Source organism: Leptosomus discolor, chromosome 1 (genome assembly GCF_034619465.1).
Source record: "Leptosomus discolor isolate bLepDis1 chromosome 1, bLepDis1.hap2, whole genome shotgun sequence".
Lineage (NCBI taxonomy): Eukaryota > Metazoa > Chordata > Aves > Leptosomiformes > Leptosomidae > Leptosomus > Leptosomus discolor.
In genome coordinates this window covers 149,560,214-149,581,287 of record NC_141391.1, presented here as the reverse complement: position 1 = coordinate 149,581,287, position 21,074 = coordinate 149,560,214, and the positions used below count along the sequence as shown (strand labels likewise).

Sequence of the window (21,074 nt, the reverse complement as noted above, 5' to 3'; positions counted from 1 at the left end):
GGCAGCTTCACAGAAGTCCACAGTAGATTTTTCACTGTCTTGCACTGCTTCCTAGAGACTGTCTGCTCCTGTTTTGACTCAAGGATGTCACTAGATGTCATTTTCTCTGGTAAAAAAGTAGTCAGTGTTACTGCAGCCCATGCATCTGCTGGAGTTTTAGTGAGGTGTCTGTTCATCAAGACTTCTTGCTCTTGAACTCTAACACGTGACCCAGAAACTCCTGTAATTGCTTTAGGCTCTTCCAGCCCAGCAGGAGAACAATGTGGATCAGCACTGCCTGCAGAGAGGAAGGACGATTGTGTAATTAAGGTTCAGGGCTAGGATACACACTTCATGGATATCCTTTTCCAACCGATTTTCTTTGTAGTTGAGGTTTTTAAGTCTATAAAGGAAATGATGACATATCTTTGAGCTACTTTAGACTTTTGCAAGATGTTTGAATAACAGGTGGCCTAGAAATGGCAAAGAAATTCTGTCAAACTGGATTTCCTACAGCAACTCTTCCAAAGAAAGAGGTCTGAAAAGCATATCAGCAAGTGACACCAAACAGTTACAGTGCAGTGGTATGGACAGGAAGGTGCCTGTAATAGATACTCTATTTTTTTTCTCCCCCCCTCCAGCATGATAAATTGTAAAGGTCAGTTAGAGGACATTACCATAGCTGCCACTAGAATGTGCGCTACATGGAAGGTGGTCTGCTTCCAGGCATTCAGACTGTGGTCAGGCTGTCAATTTACAGCAGCAGAGGCAATACTCACTTCAAGGCTGTAGTGTACAGCCTATCTTGAAAGATTCTCTACTTCATTGGAATTTTCTAACAACATTCCAATTTAATCACAGCTATCAGACTTGAAGTTATTTACAGGATGTTTATAGACCGTGGTAGGCAGGAAGTTGGACTAGATGATCACAGTAGCCATATAATAGTAAAAAATTCAAAACAAGTTAGAAGCCAGAGATTGTGCGTTTGTTTTAGAGACAATAGATCTTTTTCAGCTGCAGAGACTTTAGCAAAGGTAAAAGGAGAAAAATTTGGGTGATTTCAGTTACTGGGTAATATTTTGCAGTAGAGCTGCAGCCATATGACTTAATGTGCTTTTCTAGCAGACCACTGCTGCCTCACAGCAATCACAGCAGCTCGTGATGGCAGTAAGCCTGCTGCTATAAGCTGCTCAAGAAGCACACTTCCTAGCTTCACCTACCCCAACATGGATGCCACAAAGGCACTGCTCTAATTGCATCTGCTATCTGTAGAGAGGAAACTATGAAGCATGATCTTCCTTGTATTCAGTTTTGAGGATTAAAAAAAAAACTTCCCACCTCTTCTGTGCTTTTTTGTTTGTTTGTTTTTTGTTGTTTGTTTTTTGGTTTTTTTTTTTTTGAGTTCAGACTTTGCTTTACACAGAACCTACTTGTGAAGAAAGTAAAGATTGCCATGACAGGCTGAGGTAGAGACTTGGGCCTGTTTTACTGCTATTGTAAATTCAGTTGACGAACAAAGAGCAAGTGTTTTGTCCATCAGCTCGCTGCAGCAGAAGAGAGGAAGGGACAAGCTAGAACTGCCTTCCAACATTTATTTGTTCTGCCAGTGCAGGGACCTGCAGCAAAGGTATTGCCACACACTGACAAGTGCTGGAAACTTCCTAGTCTCCATCTTCAGATTCATCTGAACCCTGTGTTAATGAACAAGTGCATACCGATGGCCATTTAACCCACTCCCTTTTTTGTGGTTTTAGCCAATTCAACTGCATGCTGCTGTCTAGGCAGCCTCAAGGTACATGCAGTGACAGTCTGTCTCCATGTTTTTTCAGAGGCCTGCGGAGAATTTTTGGCTGGATCAATGTCTAACACAAAAAGCAAATGCACAAGAGGCCACATGTTTAGCACTCCATAGACCTGAAAATACCAAGGCCATCTCAAAGCCAGGAGAGAACATGCCATGCTGGAAACAAAGTGTTTCAGGAAAAGAACATGTGTATTCTCCCAGGGTCAGATGCAGTATAAACAGGCCCAAGTCTGCATGGTCAGCTCTATGGAGAGAACTAAGTTTCCTGAAGGACTAGCAGCTCCTACTCAGCAGCATAATCATCAGCTTTCTGTTGGAACTACAGCAAGAGATTTACATTATCCCCAAATAATTTTCAGTTTCCATCAGCTATGTAACAATGCTCTTAGACCAAACCCGCAGATACATCTTTCCTAGTCAGCAGTGAGATTATCTGTGCCACTGGACTGAACTCAGTAAATGGAAAACACCTTAGCTTAGCATTTTGCCTTTGTATCACAATATGTTGTCCCATGACTTGAGCTTTTATTGTGCAGTTGGTATAGTCAAGTCTCCATTAAAGTTCCAGAGGGCCTGGGTGAAAAAAATGAAGTGTTATGTCTATGATAATTAGGTAATGAAAAACATGTAAAATCCAACTCATTGCTGCTCAGGTGTTCCATCTATCATAATTCCAAGCACTCTCATATTGAGCTCAATACCATTCAAAAGCAAACAGAATGAGAAACAAAAGAAACAGTAAAAATAGAGACACAGTCCACAAACTTTTTGCATTCAATCCTGCACAAAGAGTTCTGGTCCTTGCCTTCTTCTCTGTCTTAAAAAAAGATTTATAGAAGACTGACTAGGATAATCAATGGCCTAGGAATAACTTATACAGATGGTAATTAAGTAGACTAAGACTTTCCTTGACCTCACACCAGTGCAGGGAGTTATGCTAGAAGTTTACCACATCTGGAGCAGCGTGGAAAGCCTGACTGGAAATAGACCAGTTGCCATCTCCTCCACTGTAAAAACCAGCAACATCAAACAAATCTGGTAGCAGAAAAGTCCTAAACAAGTAAGGGACAGTAATTCTTCACAAGATGTGTGGGTGTGAAAAATCATTCCCTTGGAATGTAACAGTAGGTAGATATTTTGCCTGATTCAGTTCAGCTGTTCTTATGAGCAGCTATCAGATGGCTTGTAATCAGGCTTATTTCAGGTCAGAAAATCTAGATTGTATATTCAGCTTTTTTTTTGCTTAAAAATTCACAAAAAAAGATGTAGTTTTGCAGATGTTTGTACTAGTGGTCCTGTACCATGCACTTTAACAAATTAAACACAGGCAACATGGCCTCTGAAAGAGTTTTAAGCATTGCCTCTCAGCTTAAATAAGCAAGGCCCTGCCAGAATAAAGCAGAGCTCTGTACTTTTGAACTGACCAAGGACAAGGCAGAGGGAGAGATGACAAATAGTTACTGACAGAATTTACAGATGACAAACTAGGGGAGTATTAAGTGATTAAAAAGATAAAATCATTTATCCTGACTCAACTGTTCTGTGCCCCAATTAAGCAAGAGACTCTAGACTCCTAGTCGTATCTTCAACATTGTGAATACAGATTAAAAAACCAAATACAGGATTTTCTTTTCCTGTTTTGAATGATGTAGTTTCCTGTGCCCCAGATTTCACAACTCTGCACAAATGTTACAGCATGCACTTGTGTCAGTCTTGTGAGCTCAGCAAGAAGAGAGATCCTGCCACCCCTTCCCAGAGAGAAACAAAGACCAAGTTACAGAGCATCACACAAAAAGTGATTCCAGCCACACAGGCTTGTGTATTTATCAGTATCAGAAGTATCGGTCATTTTCTCCCAAAGGAACACCAACTGCAACCTCAAATGTACTGTGTGCCTGCAAGACTGTGGTGTCCTACCTCCAAGCAGCAAGATGCCAACCCCAGCTTCTTCTTGTATTCTTCTCTGCTACTCAAAAAGTCTCAAAAAAGGACTCTTGCCTTACCCAATGAGATAATTACCAATTTTCTCTACCTGTTTTCCCTGATAAATCAGTTCCCCATAGTTCTTTCCTACTATGTAAACGGGGATCTGCTCTGCCAGAGACATTTTCTTTTAACATGAAAAAAGGCCTGCTAATCTGGTATCATTTGAAGCAGTCAGAGTGCAGATGGAAATTAAAGAAATTTTGAGTGCAAGTACCAATTCTATCGGTCTCAAGAACGTGATTTTTCTGTCTCCTGGTCTTAATTTTTCCTGTAGGCTGGACTCCTCTTCCTAGGGTGTTCTACAGTATCACACTAGCTGAACTGCCACAGCAGTCCTGAGAAGGTCTAGTAAGAGAGGCCAACAAGGTGGAGCTGAACTACAAGTTCTTAAATCAAAACACACACACCAACAACAAACCCCCCACTTTTCACTGGAAGAGCTACAAGATTGTATTTGTCCTTAAAAATTTCTTTGATCAGAAACCCAGAGATCTGTCAAATCACAATACAAAAACAAATGCTGTAAACAGTTACAGCAGGAAGAGCTCAGTTAGCAGGAATGCTAGGCTCCGGATATTTAATTCTTTGATCTTTCTACTTTACCTTTTAGGAGATGAAAGGAAACCTCTATCCTTGTAGGTAGAGAATGTGGCACAAGTATGGGGGTACAACAGCCATTTATTTTGCTGTAACAATTCCCAGATTAAACAAAGACTTGGCTGCAGTCTAGAAAACTGGCTCTTCCTCTATCTCAGCCTTATTTAATTATATCTAGCCCTCAAGCAATCCAAAAAGCATTATGAGTGATAGGGTTTTCTACGACTCCCTTCTCACTCCTCATCCTTTCTGACAACAGCCTGCTTTCTGTTCAAGCTTATGCATCCTTATCCATTCGCTCAGATGCTTCTCCTGTTTTTCCTTTATTCCCACTCTCATATTTCACCAAGCCCTCTGCCGGTTAAGTGCTGCACTGTGTCCCAGAACGACCCTTTCCAAATTCTTTCCTGCTAAGTCATCCGGCAAAATACAGAGAGCTCCTGTTGCAACACCACTCCACCCAGAGCACTAGCTAGTCTTCCTTCTGCTGCGGAGCAGTCTGAAAGTCTTCTCCAGTAAAATTCCTACTTGAGAATGGAAAATTTCAGGCACAAACTTTCATAAAGTTATAGTGAAATGAAACTAGAGGAAATTAACAGAACCTGATGTACTATTCTGGAAACCCTGACCCTCAATGTAACTTCTTGCCAGAACACACTTGTCACAAAAATGTTATTTCCAAGCAAGTCAACATTGCCCCGAACAGTTTTCTGTCACAGCTCAGGCTAATCCAAGAACATTAGCCATTCTGCTTTTTTTTAGATGCCTTTGGGCTATTATTTATCACATTATAGATAGACAAACACACTTGCAGAACTGAAGCTTTTTGTATTTGCTTTTGAACCCAGAATTTAAAGCGGCTATAATCAATTTAGAAGAGTCAGCTTTAGAGGAGAATACTGCTTGGGTTAGACATTGATTGTATCATCTCTCCTCCTCATGTTACAAGTCAACTCAATCTTGTCTGTTCAGCCTATTGGAAATTATTCTGACCAAAACCATGTTGCATGTAAAGTCTGGCCTCAGCAACAGTGGAAAGATTTAAAACAAGCCTTGGAAGATAAAAATCTGTTTCCTCAATATAATGGTTAGTATTTATCAGAAAGAAAAATTTCAAATTAGTACGACACCCCCCCCTTAGTACCTTTTTATCAGTACCAGGAAACAAACCACCTACTTCACAAATAGTTTGAGAACTGCATTCACAGTACATTTTAACATGGCTGAGTGTCCTTTAAGGTACACCATGCTATGCGGTTATGGAACTGGAATCCTACCTTATGTTTACCATTTAGGGGTGGCTACACATTAACAGTTCTGGTGTCTTCCTTCTTTCATCTGTTCAGAAAGAACCCCCTTTCTGCCAGGCCTACACAACCTCCTTCAGAACACAGTTCAGACTCTACATCTACTCACACCTTGGAAAAAAATTCACAAGAACATGCTAGAAAATCACCCAAACACTAGCCACTGTTTTTACAAGTGCCTAAATGCATTTTGTTTATAGCCTTAAGCTCTCAAAGCAACAACTTTAAAACCATTACCTGCAAGTACTGAAAACCATAAAAACCCAAGGGACAAACACACCTCTTACATCAAAATTTGGGTACAAGCCTGTTTTTTCTGTCCTCCCAGAACAAAATAGTAAGTTTCTGGTCTGCTAGCTCACGAATTTTCTTGGAAACCTGTTTTTACCGTATTTGCAAATGGCAGCTTGTACATCATGTGCTGCCTCTGCCTGGAAAGGGCAAGTTTTCTACTGCTTACTAAAGCAATCCCATAGGACTGATTTAAACATCGGCACATTAGCTCTCAGGCATATCAAAACAGCTGCATTTGAAGAGAGGCTCAAGCAGACTGAGCGGCCACAGGCTCACCACACTCAGGTATTCTACACGTGCACAGCATGAAAACAGCAGCTAGCTAGCAGGCCATACATAAGAAGTTAACATGAACAGCAGATGATTTCTTGGGAGACAGTAGTTTTCCTTGCTTTTGTGTAATCTCTAGAGACAGCTGATACCATACAGCTACTCCAGCATTATTACCTTTATAGCATTGCTGAAATAACCATCTCATTACACACAGTAATGAAACTGTATTTTATTATAAGCAAAAACAGCTTTTATATCACCAAGAAACCAGGACCTATACACTTTTCAAAGAGCTACCCATGTAGAAACTGCTGTACTTAGAAATCAACTTGTACTTCCAATTAAGAGGAAAAAAGCATGGAGTGTTACAAAAAGAAACAAAACCAAATCCAGAAGTGATCAGAAAAAAAAAACAGACCTCATTAATTACACAAAATCTGCCAATATCCTGGTCCTTCCAGACAACAATAGTCACTAGCTCCAATTCACAGTATTCCAAAGTAAAAGTGACTGCTTGTTCAAACTGTTTCCATGTCTTCTGCTTACCAATTCCAGGCATGCAGTTTGGCAAAGAATCTACTAGTCCACAGTGTGCTCTTCAAAACCGTTTTAGCATTTCCTTCTTTCAAAAGAAAAAAAAAACCAACACAAAGTCACCAAGTACGTATACTGCATCTTGGGGGAGGGGGGGAGGGGAAGGGAGGGTGTCTGATGCAGTGAGAAAGCTACGTAGACAACTCATAAGCAACAGCAGAAGCATATCTGAGAAGTCTGGAGAAAGGCAGGAAACAATCTTCAGTATTCTGCATTGAAAGGGTAGTCCTTGTGAGTTTTGCACCTGAAGGAAATCAAAGAGGAAATATTATCCCAAGTCTGAAAGACACGATATGCAGCTGTAACCACCGCAAAGAGCCACCAAGGGAGGAGCTGAATTGTATAAAAGCAGAGTCAGTTTACTTCTGTTTTCCTTGGTGATACCTTGCATTTGTTAAGAGAAAGATTCTTGAGTGCCTTCTGTTGTTCAGGCTCTGAGCATTTCAGACAATGCAACCCAGGTGCTTCATAAACAACTAATTCAAGGTTTCACTGTTTACTGCCAGGAAGACCTTTTTTGCAGCCTTCCAACAAAGATTTTTATATCAGGCTTTAGGCTTCCAAGTTTCAAAGAGTAACATGAGGATTTCTATGTTCACCCACTTTCCCAGCCACTCCTAAAGAACATGTCAGTTTTTAAAATATACCTATGGGTCATGGCAGAAAGACAAAATACCACAAGTTAATCAAGAATTTGAGTCTGCCATGTTCATTGCTCCAATACAGCAAAAAAAATCATGAGTAAGAAGCCTTCTGTTGCAATTCCAGCCACAGAAAGTTTCTTGGAGACTGAACTGAAAATGAACATGAAATTTGCTTTATGCTCATCATTATTTGGTTCATAGCATGAACATTTAAAATCTTGGTCTGAAAAGTTATTTTGAGGATGACCACTTTGGAAATTGAGCTTGCATATCCTGAATTTACACCAAGCCTAATAACAGCTTGGGGAAAAAAAGAATCACTGCCACTTACGTGCTCATTGCACAGACTCTCCAGTTTCTATTAAAGCTGAGAATAGTTGCCATCTCATCTTTAGTCAATTCAAAGTCAAACACCTAAAAAAAGAAACAGCTGGAAATCAGCTCTTTGAACAAACCAGAAATTGTAAGAAAAAAACAAATCACAGCATTAAATAACAAGTCCACAGTGTAGGAGTGCTTGTTAGAAGAAATTACTGTTTCATGAAGGAGGGAAAGGCAAAAGATGGTGCTCTGGATTCCTAAGACTCCACTAGCTGGAGTGGGGGAGGGAGGTGAGCGGGGAAAGGGAGGAATTAAAAAAAAAAATCTCAAGTTGCAGTTGTTTTAAGAGGTTTAGAAAGCACTTAATGTTGCAGAATTTATCAGAGCATTTTTCTGTCCTATTCCAAAGGAACACCTACAAGACTTTGATATTCCACTTAATGCAAGTATGGGTCTTCCAAAATGCTAATACTGGTTTCAGTCAAAGACCACTGAATCAAGAGCAGCAACATGGTTTGTGGACACCAGGACTATTTCCTTAACAGTGCTTGCTCTACATAAGCCTTATGCGGTGTGCTACTGCACTCAGCGCCCCAAACAAGCTTCGTCAGACGACTCACCCACATGACATGGAACAGGAAGCACCACATAACATGACTGCTAAGATTATCAGCAGAGCATTTCCAAATGATTTGTTCACTTCTGCTCTCCAAGTGTACATTTAGCCCTTAGTAAACCACTGGCAAACACAGAGAAAAAGCCCAGTCCTCTTGCCTAAGGCTTTAGGAAGGGCAAGAAAGGATCGCTGCTTGCTCTGCAGGGGGAAGCCATACCATCCCTGAACACGCCATGCACCCAGGTCACTCCTAATGACTCACCTTGAAGTTCTCCACAATGCGCTGTGGTGTGACAGACTTGGGAATCACGATGACATTTCTCTGGATGTGGAACCGAATGAGAACCTACAAGAGGCATATCACCAAGTCAGAGAAGATGGCTTTTGTTCTACGGCAAGCAGAGCCTCTTCCAACAGTCATTTGCTGTAAACTGTACAATTTGGCAGAATTAACCCATTTCTGCAGAGCTAACTTTCAAATCATATCTGAATTCTAAGCAGCACTTTCCGAAGTGCAAATAGAGAAGTGGTGGAGCCCCACATGGAAGGCCTCCTTTCCCATCCGATTCAGTGATACTCAGTTCCTTTCCTTCCCACCCAGACTTTTAGTAGGCTATACAAGAGTTCACTTCTCTGCAAGAGGACTTGAGATGGGAAGACTGAAACATGCCAGCATCTGAAGCTGGGTCAAGCAAATGTTTCTCGTTGACACCCAAAGAGCCCTTGCAGGCATGCATTGCAGGCCACACAGTAAACAAACCTGCAGTGCTCCTTAACACCACAGAAGAGCACCACAGGTGACAGGGAATGAAGAGCCAGCCTGTCCTTTACATTGTCATTAGCTGTCCCCTGTGCTGTGTTACAGGAAGGGCTACCCACTGTCTGGCACCAAGGTACCTGTGCTGGGGTTTTGTTGTGCTTGGCTGCAATCTCTTTGATCTTGGGGTCATCCAGAAGGGAAGGATCCTCTGGCTTCGCCCTATACAGAGGAAAGATAGCAACAGAAACATCTATCTAGATGAAGGATTAATGGTGCACTTGTAGTCTCAAAGTCTCAAGCATAACCCATGCCAGCTGCCTTGCACAGCACAAAGCAATCTTACCATGGCCTGTCAGGAGAGCCAAGCGGACTGTATGCGGTCACAGCAATCCCTTTGGATTGACAGTACTTGATCAGCTTCTCCTGGGTAAGGTATGGATGACATTCAACCTGCCAACACAAGAGTACAGACATTTACAGTGATTTAACTGCTTTAATATTCTAGGAATTAGTTCTTAATCAAATAAAAAGCTGATTTTTGTTCTGACTTATAGTCTCTGTGCAATATTGTGCAGCCTTTGTTTTCTGTATGCCCCTACCCCCTTTCTACTATTTGCAGTAGTTGTCCTTGCAGTGAAGGGTTGAAGGACTGCAACACCACTCCTCAAAACTTTGCTGATCTGTATAGTCTCCAATGTATGGAATAACCAGCTACTTATTTTCTTAAATGGGACTGTTCAGTAAAATGCACACACAAGAGAACTGTAAAATCATAAGAGCAGACCAGTAAGTACAAAGTTCTCTTTTCATCCCTAATTAAACATGCCATAATGGTTGGTGGTTTGTGTTTTTTTTTTTTAACTACCATATTAACTTTGATACCAGTATTGTTTCATTCATGTTTGCTTTGTGTCAATAGCCAATGCTGAATACCTCCAGTGTGCAAACAGTGAGAATGGCTGTTACAGATTTTAGACCTTCAGCTTACTGTCCATTATAGACTTTTTACAAACACATGTGTACTTACCATTAATTCCTGTAAGAGTATCTACATAACAGAATACAGACTCCTTAACAGTGGATCTGTATTCTGGCAGCTAAAGCACAGATCTGCAGTATGGGACAGCAATTATTCATGTGTCAGGAGGCAGGGAATGAACATGAGTATTTGATACTTTGCACAGAGGGACTTTCGGGGTAGTTCCACACCAGGGAGCACTACTTTTCTTTCAGCAGGCAACATCAAGAACCTTTTTGACTACACTGTCATTCAAACCTTCTGCAGCCTGCTGCTGCATTCTGAGGGAAGCCCCCGCAATCTTGTGCTACTGTCAGGTGGAGCAAAAAAGCGCAAAACATGGGATCAGTTTACAGCCTTGAGTGCTTTATTTGTGGTTCTAGCTTCCTGCTGTTATCAGAAGCCTGCACTGCTGTTTCCCTTCTGAGGCATACTGGAATATTAGACAACAGGACAACTCAGTTTTTCAGAGAGATTATACATATTTGTTTCACTTCAGCAGCTCCAAAAACATAGCTACTCAAGAGTAACAGAGCATGTGGTTATTTTCTCAACTATTCAATAGGTAGAATTCATGTGATATAAGTGAGGCAAAATCATCCTTATCTATTCACTGGCATTCAAATTGAAAAACTTCTGAGCTACGTTATCTAGTCTTATGTTTGGGCCAGGAAGAAAAGCCTACAGTATCTTAAACTATTGCAATCCACACCATGTAACAATGATCAAGTACTTAACAGACAGATTTCCTTACTGAACTAAGTACTAGTATCATTGTAATGTAATTGCTACCTTGCCAAATTAATTTCTCACCACAAATGAAACTACTGTGCATACTGACCGCATTCAAATTAAGAATGGTAATGACACCAAATACAGGGAATTACTGGATTACACGTGAAACATCTGCATAGTGAAAGCGTTTGCAGAAAGCACTATCACTATTAGGCCAACTAGTAAGTGTTAATGACAGACAAACTTTCAGGCTTGCAAGCATTCCTTCAGAAGCAGTAAGTTTTGAAGGACAGGGACCAAAGGCTCACTGCTCTGAGCTTAAATTGATTATAGTAATCAGAAAGTTTAAGAACATTTGCAAGTGTGAGAGATAGAAGGTCAGTGACCTCTATATGCAAGAGACAAGGGTAATTATCAGCTACAGTGATAGTGGCAACAAGGTGTGGCAGATGTTGAAAGGTATCACAAGATTTCTAAGTATCCTAAAAGTACATTGGGACTGGTAATAAAAATGCACAGTAGATAATTATGAATTTTGCACTTATCAGAATGTTTCAGTTTTATGTTGAATAGACTTCCAGAGAACAACCCTATTAGCTTTCTGAAAAAAAAAAAGGTGTTAAAATCCTTTTTCCATACATACGCTCAAGCACTACAGTAAATTAACCAGTTCTTGTAATCAGGTATCAGTAACTGAGACTGTAATCCTTCAAACGCCATAGCAATCAAGGACAAGGCTAGAGAGACCCCACAGGGGGCTATCCTGAGACCTGTCCTCTTCAACAATTTGCACCAGGCTATAATCTTAACTTCACAGGTCATGTCATATTGGGGGAGGACCAGTCAATACACTCAAGGGCAGGGCTCCCACTTCAGAGGGACCTACTCAGGCAGGAAGAACATTCCAACAAATACCTTATGAAATTCGACAAGGCTGCACACAAAGCCCGACACCTGAGGAGGAAAAGCCTCTGGCAATAACACAGGCGGGAGCCTGACCACCTGCAAACCAGCTATGCTAGAAACAACCTGGGGGCTGAGCTGAACATGAGCCAGTAGTGAGCCCTGGCAGCAGGAACACAGCCAGGCAACTGTGGCAAGTGATCACTTGCCTCTACTCAGCACTTGTCAGATCACCTTTCTAATACTGTGACCAGTTCTCCCTCCTTCCCAGTCCCCCCAGTAGAAGACTGACAGACTGTCAAATTCAGTAGAGGGCCACCAGGACAGCTCAGGGCTGGAGAACCTGCTGTATTGGGAAAGGCTGCAGGAGACAGGCTTGTTCAGCTTGGAGAAGGAAAGGCTTCAGGTCTCCTAGCAGCAGCTTTTCAATACCTAAAGGAAGGTCATCCAAAGCTAAGCCAAGCTCTTCAGTGGTGCACAGTGGGAGGACAAGTTGAAGCAAGAGAGGTTAAGACTGGATATAAGAAAACTCCCTCCCCCATACACTCAAGGCAGGGGGCCAGGCAGTGGAGCATACTGCCTAGAGAGGCTGTGCAGTCTCCATCCTTGAAGGTTTTCACAATGGATAAAGCCCTGGGCAACCTGGTCTCATCTCACAGCTGCTGCTGCTCCAAGCTATGAATTACAGCAAATTATCTCCCAAGGTCTCCTGCCATCTGAATTCTCCTAAGATTTAAGTGCTTTCTATATACCTGGACACTTCTACTCTATGGCCTACCTGGCAACTCCATTTCCTCCTTCATCCTAACCCTCAGTAAGTCTGTAAGCAGTCCATAAGGCATGCTCCTGTTCAATTCCCTCAGTCCTCAGCAACTGAAACTGGCCTCTCCACAGATGAGTTGTAAAAACATCATCCAATTCTGTTAGGTCCTCATATATATACACACTAAGTTTTACTCTACTTCAAGGAAGCTTTTAAAGCTCATCTGAGTTCCAACCCCATCCTCCACCCCACAAAAGAAAAGGGAATCTGGAGCTGCTCCTTGCCAGATTTCCAAGCAGTGGTGCAGAAAGTCCATAGAACAGCACCTTGTGCATCCAGCAGCAGTTAAAGGGTAGGACTGAGAGAACATGCTGTGTCAACTCCATTCTCTCTTTCTATAACCTTATTTTATAATAAGATCTTAGTAATTCTTTAAAAGAAACCAAATAAAAAAGCCACCACCCAAACATTTGCCTGCAGTCACTTAGCAGCTTACCTGATTATTTGCAGGCTTGTACTTCAGTCCCGGCTTGTTCAAGATTCTTTCAATCTGCTCATGGTTAAAGTTGGAGATACCAATGGCTTTTACCAGACCAGCATCCACCAGTTCTTCCATGGCCTACGATGAAGAATCACACAGTCAATATCTAGCATACATGACAGGGCCTGAAGAATACATTCTTCCTGACATGGCTTATGTCAGAAGCACAAAATAAGCTTTTAGATTTCCAAAGTTCAAGTTTGAGGAAAAAAACCCAGAGCACTACTATATTTGTGCCATGTCTCCCATTTCACCAAAGCTCAAAGACTCATTCTTGGAGATTGTGGAAATTTACAGCAAGTTAGGAGTGGAAAACAATGATACCCAACAATCCACTCTTCTACCAGTGAGACCTTCCAAGTAGTTCTACATACACAAAAATTTAGACTGCTGAAGGTAATGAAAGCATGGAAGAAACTGCTGAGAACACAAGACATTTTCCTGCTGTGGCTGAATTTACCTCCCATGTCTGTAGAATATCTGTGTTGCTGGGTATAGACATGCCTTTATCATCTGTGGGAAACAGCTCCTCTCCTGCCTGTTGGTGACAAAGAAAATGCTTGAAACATTGTTTAGTGGGAAGTTAGGTTAACACCAGCTGAAGACCAAGATACTACAAACTCCTACTGCAGGACATACTAATACTCATTATCTACAGATGTATTAGACAATACTCATTATCTACATTCTTCAGTCTTTTCTTTTGCTTTCACACAGGATCATAGCATTTTTGCTCATAGCCATCCTAATGAGGACAGGTACTTCTGCTGGACGCACTGTCCTCTGACTCATCAAAATACATACAACTCTCCACTTGTAGAATTGTAGCCAGTTTACACGTTTACTTTCTGTATCACAAAAATACAGTTCTTACATGGACATCATGAAGTGTTCTACTAAAATCTGTAATAAGGACCCACTTAGTACCTGGAACATGTTCAGTCTATATCAGACCAGATCTGCTGACAGGTCTTTCATGGGGAGACTCATTGTTTAAGCTGCTGGCACAGGGAATGTTAAAGCAGCCCGTGTCCTAGTTAGGACTACATGCCAGATATCAACCTCATTCAAATCCAGCTGTTTTCTACTGATAAAACACATTTTCACTTTGATAGTTCTGTCCATATGGAACTTATTTTAAAAACACATATGCTATGAAAAACAGTTGATCTCTGAATCAACAAGTAGAAAGAACATTTTGATCAGGCTCTAATAGAAAGACTAAGCTTAGAAATATTGAAATTGGGACATCAGTTCCTTCGCATGCAGTCAGTAAGAGAGTTAGGAACCAAAAAGTTTCACCTTTTGAAATCCAAGGTCTGTGGAACACTAAGGCTCCTACAGCAAAGGTCACTTCAATCTGTACTGTGTTAAGGGACTCAGAGAGTAAAGACAGAAATGGAAGACAGAAACATTCTCTGTGATTCTGTAACATGCAGAGGAAAGAATTTGTCAGGCAGCAATGCACAGCCCTCCTTCCCAGAAAGAGGGAACACCACCATTGTCAGTTGAGCATACTTTGGATTTGTGGAAGACAACACATAGGCAATAATCAAAAGGAGAGCAATACAGCTTATGCTTGCAGCAGGGAAATCCACCCCTAGTTCAAGGTCTACCACTTCCATGATCAAAATGGCAGAGGATACTGTGCAAGGAGGAATCTCAGAGGTAGGAATCAACAGCCTGGCTCACATGGCCAGGGTAAAGATGAGCACCAGAGCAGCGCTGGTACACAACAGACACATGATGATCTGTGTCAGTTGGAGCAATTACTGGGCTGTAAAGCCATATAGCTCTTTGAAAGTCATAACACACAAGGTCAAGGACATTGCTATTACTTTACCTTAAAACCAAGAGGCCAGTGGATGAGGTATAGATCCAGGTAATCCAGTTTCAGGGCAGCAAGAGTCTTCTGGCAGGCTCCCTTCACCAGAGACTTCTCATGAAATGTGCACCATAGCTAGAGACAAAAAGCCAAAGCACACCATGACCTCTTGGAACCCTTCTGTCCTGTTCACAAGTGTGCCTGTCCCCTTTGGAAGGTGATGTGGACCTAGGTCATCTTACTGATCTTCAAACAGGGTTTGCTCTGTGAGTGGTAGCACACATGACTGAATGGTGTCATGGCAGACAGCAGCAGGATGGTTTCATTAATTCAGACTTCATTTAAAAACCACTTACTAGAAGGTCAGCTACTGCATGGAAGCAGACAGCATAACCCCACATCAGGAAAAGTTTAAAGCATCACCTGTATCAGTGGTACATATCGTACATGATTCTTCATATAGGATGAGACAAAGTAGGAAGCTTGTCTCAGGAGTGGCCTCAGTGATGTTCTGAATTGTTCCATGCAGCACCAGAGTAGGAAAGTGAAGAACTGTGGAGTTACTATGAAAAACCAGGTGTCTCCTGGGATCCTATACCACCAGATCCATACCTTACTGACAATGAAGAGGTCCTCTCGTTTCACACCACCTTCCTTGATTTTTTGCTGGATCCCATCCCCAACTTCGTTTTCATTTTGGTACACATAGGCACAATCAAAGTGACGGTACCCAGCATCAATAGCAGCCATTACTGCAGCTGTTACTTTCCCTGGTGGGGACTGAAAAAATAATATCCAAGAAACTCTAATCAATATATATCAAAGACCTTTTGCCTAGCAAGTCAAAATTAGGAAAGCCACCCCACCCAAAGCAATCCCCCAATTAAAATAAAGCAAAAAACACCAACAGAGACCTCATTTTCCCTACAGCATTTCTGAGCCTGTATACATCTTGAATACAGGCTCCCGAGCTTAAAGCCAGCCTCCAGCTATTCCTCTGTCTCCCCATTCTCAGGCAGGGCTCAGCCCAACAGCTTTGCAGAGCTGAGGCCCCAACATCTGGGCAGTTCTCCAGGGCCAGGCCAAGGCCTCCTCACTTCCCCATGCCACTCAAAAGTAGCAGCTGCCAGCCAGGGGGGCTTGGCCCAGCGGAGGGGCCTCAGCAACCCGCGTCCCTGGGCAGAGCCCCGCAGCCGTGCAGGACGAGCTCAGGGTGCTGCGAGAGGCCAGCGGGCAGGCAGGGACCCTCGGTACCAAAATCCGCAGCGGCACCGCCGTACCGAGCGGGGAACCCCGGCCGGGATGTCAGTGGTGCCGGCAGCGCTACACCCGGGCCCGGGATGGCGGTAGGGCCGGGCCCCGAGCCAGGCCGAGCTCCGACGCCTGCGGCCGCGGCTACACTCAGCGGGCCCGGGCCGCCCCCGGCCGCGCTCCCTCCCCAGTGCGGGGCCGGGGAAAGGGCGCCCGAACCACACGGGCGGTGGCGGGCAGGGCCAGGCACAGCCGGCCGCTGCCGCCCTCCCGCCGCCAGCGAGAAGGGGGGGGGGCACCGCCATGAGCTCCGTTACCTTCCATGTGCCCAGCCCCAGGATGGGCATCTTGGCCCCGGTGTTCAACTGCACGTAGGTTGCCATGGCCCCACACACCACCCGGGAGCACCACCGCGGCGGTGGCTGCCGACCCAGCGCCTTTAATAGCGGCCGGGCCCGCCCCGCCCAGGCGCGGAGAAGGGGATGGCGGGGCGGCGCCGGCGCTGTACCCCGGAGCGCGGCTGTGCAGCTGGGGATCGGGCCCTGTGCGGTCCACGGAGGGGACGCGGGCCGGTGGCTGAGGGCTGAAGCAGGCCGCGTCGGCGAGCCTCGGTGCCGGGGTGAGCACCGTGCAGCGACCCGGGCTGTGGCAGGCGGTGCTTACAGCGGGGCTGCCGGGGGCTTCGCAGGGGAGGGCGTTCAGCGTGCGGTGCTGCTCCGTCGTGCCTCCGCACCCGCCTGGTCGCCCTCCCGCAGCACCTCGGTCCCTTGGTGTCACGTCTCGGGCATCCCCGGGATGGGGATGACAGAGGGGACATGAGACAGAGGTGTCTTCCTGCACCCTAAGAGCTGTTGTGTGCTTCAGGCCAACGAAGGGCTGGGCCCTCCGCTGGAGCAGTGTGTCCCTAAGAGAGGGATGGCGGCCTGCGCTCGTCCCCCTTGTTGCAGCTTTGTGACCCTGTGTGCCGATACAGCGAGACGGCTAGGGAAACCTCGGCGTGGCTGGCGTGTGAGAATGGGGGGAACCTGTTCCCCGCTCCAGATGGGACAAAGGCAGCTTTCACTTGAAGGGAAAGAGAGCTGTGGCTTGGGAGTAATTTAGGATAAAGTGCATTTAGAAAAAGAACTTTATTTTGAATGTTGGGAGAGGTTTTTTTAAAGTGTTTTGAAAATGGCAGAAGAGGAACAGTGACTTTTTAATGAGTGACATAATGATCAAATTGTCCCTCTGTCTTTAGGGAGGTGCTGAGGGCATTTCAGAATGAAGTGCACGATTGTAATCATACGTGGTAGGTGGCCAGTAATCTCACATCAGAAACTGGCTTTGAAATTTTTTGCAGACAAGCATATGCTGTTCTCCTGAAGAGGTTGCAGTGCAGTGGAAAAAACCAGACTTGCCTGGGAAGGCTTGCTGCTTACTCACACCTGAAGAAGTTTCTTCAGGTGCAAGCATTTGCTCTGGGTGCGTCTCCCACGGTAGAGGCCCCTGCTTTTCTGCAGCTTGGTATTTTTTGCTCCATTTAACTAAGGGCAGGCAAGGTAATTGGTTTTCCTCTTTAATGTTCCTCCTGTTTTGTGTCAGCGCCATCAGCCGTCCCCGGCAGGATGCGATATGTTTTCACTTGGATCACAAAGCCATTATATAACTCGGTGCTTATCTCTCACCGTTTGGGTTCAGTTTTCCCTGGCTGTTTCTTGTCAGAGATGTCTCCATCTCGTCACAAGAGGCTTCAGGCAGAAGTTCTGTATTTTGTTTTATTTTGCTGTTTGCTCTCGTGAGTGGGAGACTTTCCCCTCGTGGCTGTCAGGCAAGTTGCCTTTCCACTGTTTACCTCGCCCGAAGGCATGGTGGGGGCCATCACATGGCAGCAGGGCCTTGGGGGAAGAAGAAGTAGGGCGTGTGTCACGGGGCAACAGCCAGCCTCGTAAATCCTGCGTGCTGTGTCCTTGATAACGTGGCCGGCTGTTTCTTTATAGTGAGTGCTGGCAATGAGGAGCTGTGTGGGGAAGGGTTTTTCTTTTTCTTGATCCATGTGTGAGGTTTTGCACTGAAACCAGATGTGTAGTATCATGAGGGTTTTTGGGGTTTTTTGTTGACTTTGCATTTAGTAACTAATTTCATCACAAGTTGTGACTTTGAAGACCCACAGTGTATGAGAAGAACAGAGCCCAAAATAGTGGAAGTGTGTATGTCCTTGTGGAGACAGTCTTTACTGGCAGAGACCCTGTGGCCTGCCGCAGAAGCAGAAAGACAAAGTAAGGAGGTAACAGAGTCACAAGGTGCGATCATCTTTACTCGTAAGAGGGAGGGCTGTAGGGATCTGAAGCTTCAGGGCTGCCAACAGATACAGGCACAGCTTCAACCAGTGTTTCAAGGTGAGGGCCTGTGGGTTTCAAGCTTGAATCCCTGGGAAGGGCAGCAAGAATTTCTGCCTTGCTTGGAACCTTTAAAAGAGGTTTATCTTGCTCAGTGGGATGCTCCCGTTCAGCCTCTGGGTGCTGGGAGGCAGATCTGATGGTCTTGGCTGAACCTGACTCTGGAAGACCTTGGCCTCTTTTTCCCCTCTGAGCTCAGATCAAGCCAGGAGCGTATCTTGGTTGGTCTCCCATCTTCTCAGAGTGGATAAGGCTTTTTGTCTTTACACTAGTATTTGTCCATTAATCCCATCTGCTTAAAAGAGTCCCCGGGCATGGCCAAGCACTGAGGAAGCACTCCTACCGCCCATGGCAGTTGCTGGGTGGGAAGGGCAGGTTTAGCCTGGCAGGGGAGACCTGGGCAGGAGGAAACTGCAAACTGCTGCAGGCCAGCTCTGAAACCGGTGCTGCCACATGAGATGGAGCTCTGGCAGATGGAAAGAGCCTGGGTAGCCCCCCCCCCCAGTCCCCCTGCCAGGGAGAAGGAGGGCAGCACCTCACCCCGAAGGGGCTGGCTGCTGAGGGGCCCGTGGCCTGGGCCGCTCCCCCCCCCTCCCTGGGCAGTGACAGCCCTGGGGACAGCAGTGCACCCACCTGGGAGCATTAAGACACAGTAAGCAGCACAGTAAGCAGGACTGAGTGGTAAAGGGAAGCATCGGGTACCTGGCCCCATCCTCTGAGCCACCTAACCATCTCAGATTGGGATGGACTGGGTGAAATCTGTGGTGAAAGCGGAGATGAAGACAGGGAGGGGATTGGTGTTTGTCTTAGAGGCTGGGGAAGGGGGAGAAAAGCATTTACTGTTTTGTTCCTCTGTGTTCTCTTTTCCCTCCTTGGTACCTGAATTAGTGAAATGAGGTTAGTGTTAATTGGCGATAAATCAGCTTAGATTGCCCTGAGATGAGACTGTTTTCCCTGGGACAGTAGCTGTTTGACAGTGCCCTGTCACAGCCCAGAACTGGAGTACTGAGAAGGACTCTGGAAGGAGCCATGATCCTTCCATCATGTGGTGGTGGAAGTGGTGCTGCTGGTGTGTGTCCAGGGGTGAGTGCAGACAGTGTGCAAACAGCTGGAGAAAGGAGGGACTTGGGGACATCATTGCTGGGTGGGAAGGTGATGGGGAAGAGAGAGGTGCTCACTCCAAGCCCACGTGGCCTGGTATAGTGCTGCCTCCATATGTAGGATCCAAAAGCACTGGCCAGGGAGCTGCAGAGGGGTTGGCTGTAAAACATGGAGAGAGAGGTGTGTTGCTGTGATGCCGCTGTGCGCTGGGGCTTGCCATGTGTTGCAAATGGGTCTTCAGAGAGGCCAGGGCCACGTAGCAGAGCGAGGGAGTCAGGCTGATGGTCTTTGTTAGAGTAATGTGCATTAACAAGTGCTCAGGGCAAAGGGGAGGCCCTTGGTCAGAAGTGAGCAGTAATGCCGAATTGGCCAGATGGAAAGCTGTGGGCCAGGTAGGCAAGGCTACGCTTGCAGGGGCATTGAGTAGTCTTAAAGTGGTTGCCTCAGAGGGGGAAACTGAGGACTGATGGCAAAGTAAAAACAAAGCCCTTTCAGACAGCCTGAATTGCAAGGTTAAGTAGATCTCTGGAGATGGGAGTGCTGCTCCCCAGAGTGTGAGCGCCCTCTTGACAGTCTTTTGCTCAGAATGAAACTACAGAAATGCTGAACGCTTGCAGCAACTGGTGTTCCTGCAATGGCTGTGGCGGTGCTGGGGAGCCGGAGCAAATGGGATACAGCTTTTTGTCTTGGAAGAGCAGAGTTCTGAGGAGTTTGGGCTCTATGCCACTTGCAAGCACTGCCCTGCACAAGGGAGGAAGGCTTTAGGATCTTCTAGCAAAGGGCTTTGTGGAGCAGTGGCTGAATCCTTCTGGTCCCACAGATGAGACAACCCCACAGAGGGACTGGGAAGGAGGTAATCGACTGCTGTTGCTTGGGCTGTTGGATTATGTTTACAGGCAAGGGGGAAAGGACCCTGAAAAAGTGGCGATCACTGATGCTGTGGCCTGAAAGCTCTGAGGTCTGAGCACAGTTACTACCGCCCCTCTGGTATCGCCTGATAAGCTGGTGGGATGTCAAGGAGCGATTTACGTGTATTGTGCTGGAGGGAGCATGCCAGAAGGCAGGCAGGAGATTAGCAGCACGGCCAAGGATAATGCTGGGAGTCCAGTAGTATGGTTGACTGTGGAAAAAGTTTTAGAAGGGGTTGGAAAGTATATGTCAAGATTGTTTCAGAGTTGTTCCTGATAATTTTGTCTGCTGGGAAGGGGTGGGTTTGTGATGTGTGTTACATTCACACTGGTGAGATGTTAACTACACTAGTCTGGTCTGCAGGGACAAGGGATGGAGTTTATAATGAATGTACATTAAGATTGTGATGATGTTAAAGGTAGAGTTTATGTAAAGGTGAAACAATTCTTAATATAGCTTTCAATGAGGTGAAGGG

General features: G+C 45.1%; 1 protein-coding gene across 3 annotated transcripts; it reads right to left on the bottom strand.

Moving 5' to 3' along the window:
* Positions 1-6,909: 6,909 nt before the first annotated feature.
* Positions 6,910-16,599, bottom strand: LOC104340006 (aldo-keto reductase family 1 member B1). Of its 3 annotated transcripts, XM_086467106.1 has the most exons (11): positions 16,532-16,599; positions 15,576-15,743; positions 14,982-15,098; positions 13,599-13,676; positions 13,094-13,216; positions 11,229-11,243; positions 9,522-9,628; positions 9,316-9,397; positions 8,681-8,764; positions 7,813-7,895; positions 6,910-7,081 (listed from the first exon to the last, which is right to left on the bottom strand). In XM_086467106.1, the coding sequence occupies exons 1-11, from the start codon at positions 16,595-16,597 to the stop codon at positions 7,039-7,041; spliced, it is 966 nt and encodes a 321-aa protein (XP_086323232.1). In that variant the 5' UTR covers positions 16,598-16,599; the 3' UTR covers positions 6,910-7,038. The 3 variants fall into 3 exon arrangements, with proteins under 3 accessions (XP_086323232.1, XP_086323226.1, XP_086323241.1); XM_086467100.1 differs by lacking the exon at positions 11,229-11,243; XM_086467115.1 differs by lacking the exon at positions 11,229-11,243 and having other exon boundaries at positions 9,528-9,628.
* Positions 16,600-21,074: the final 4,475 nt, after the last annotated feature.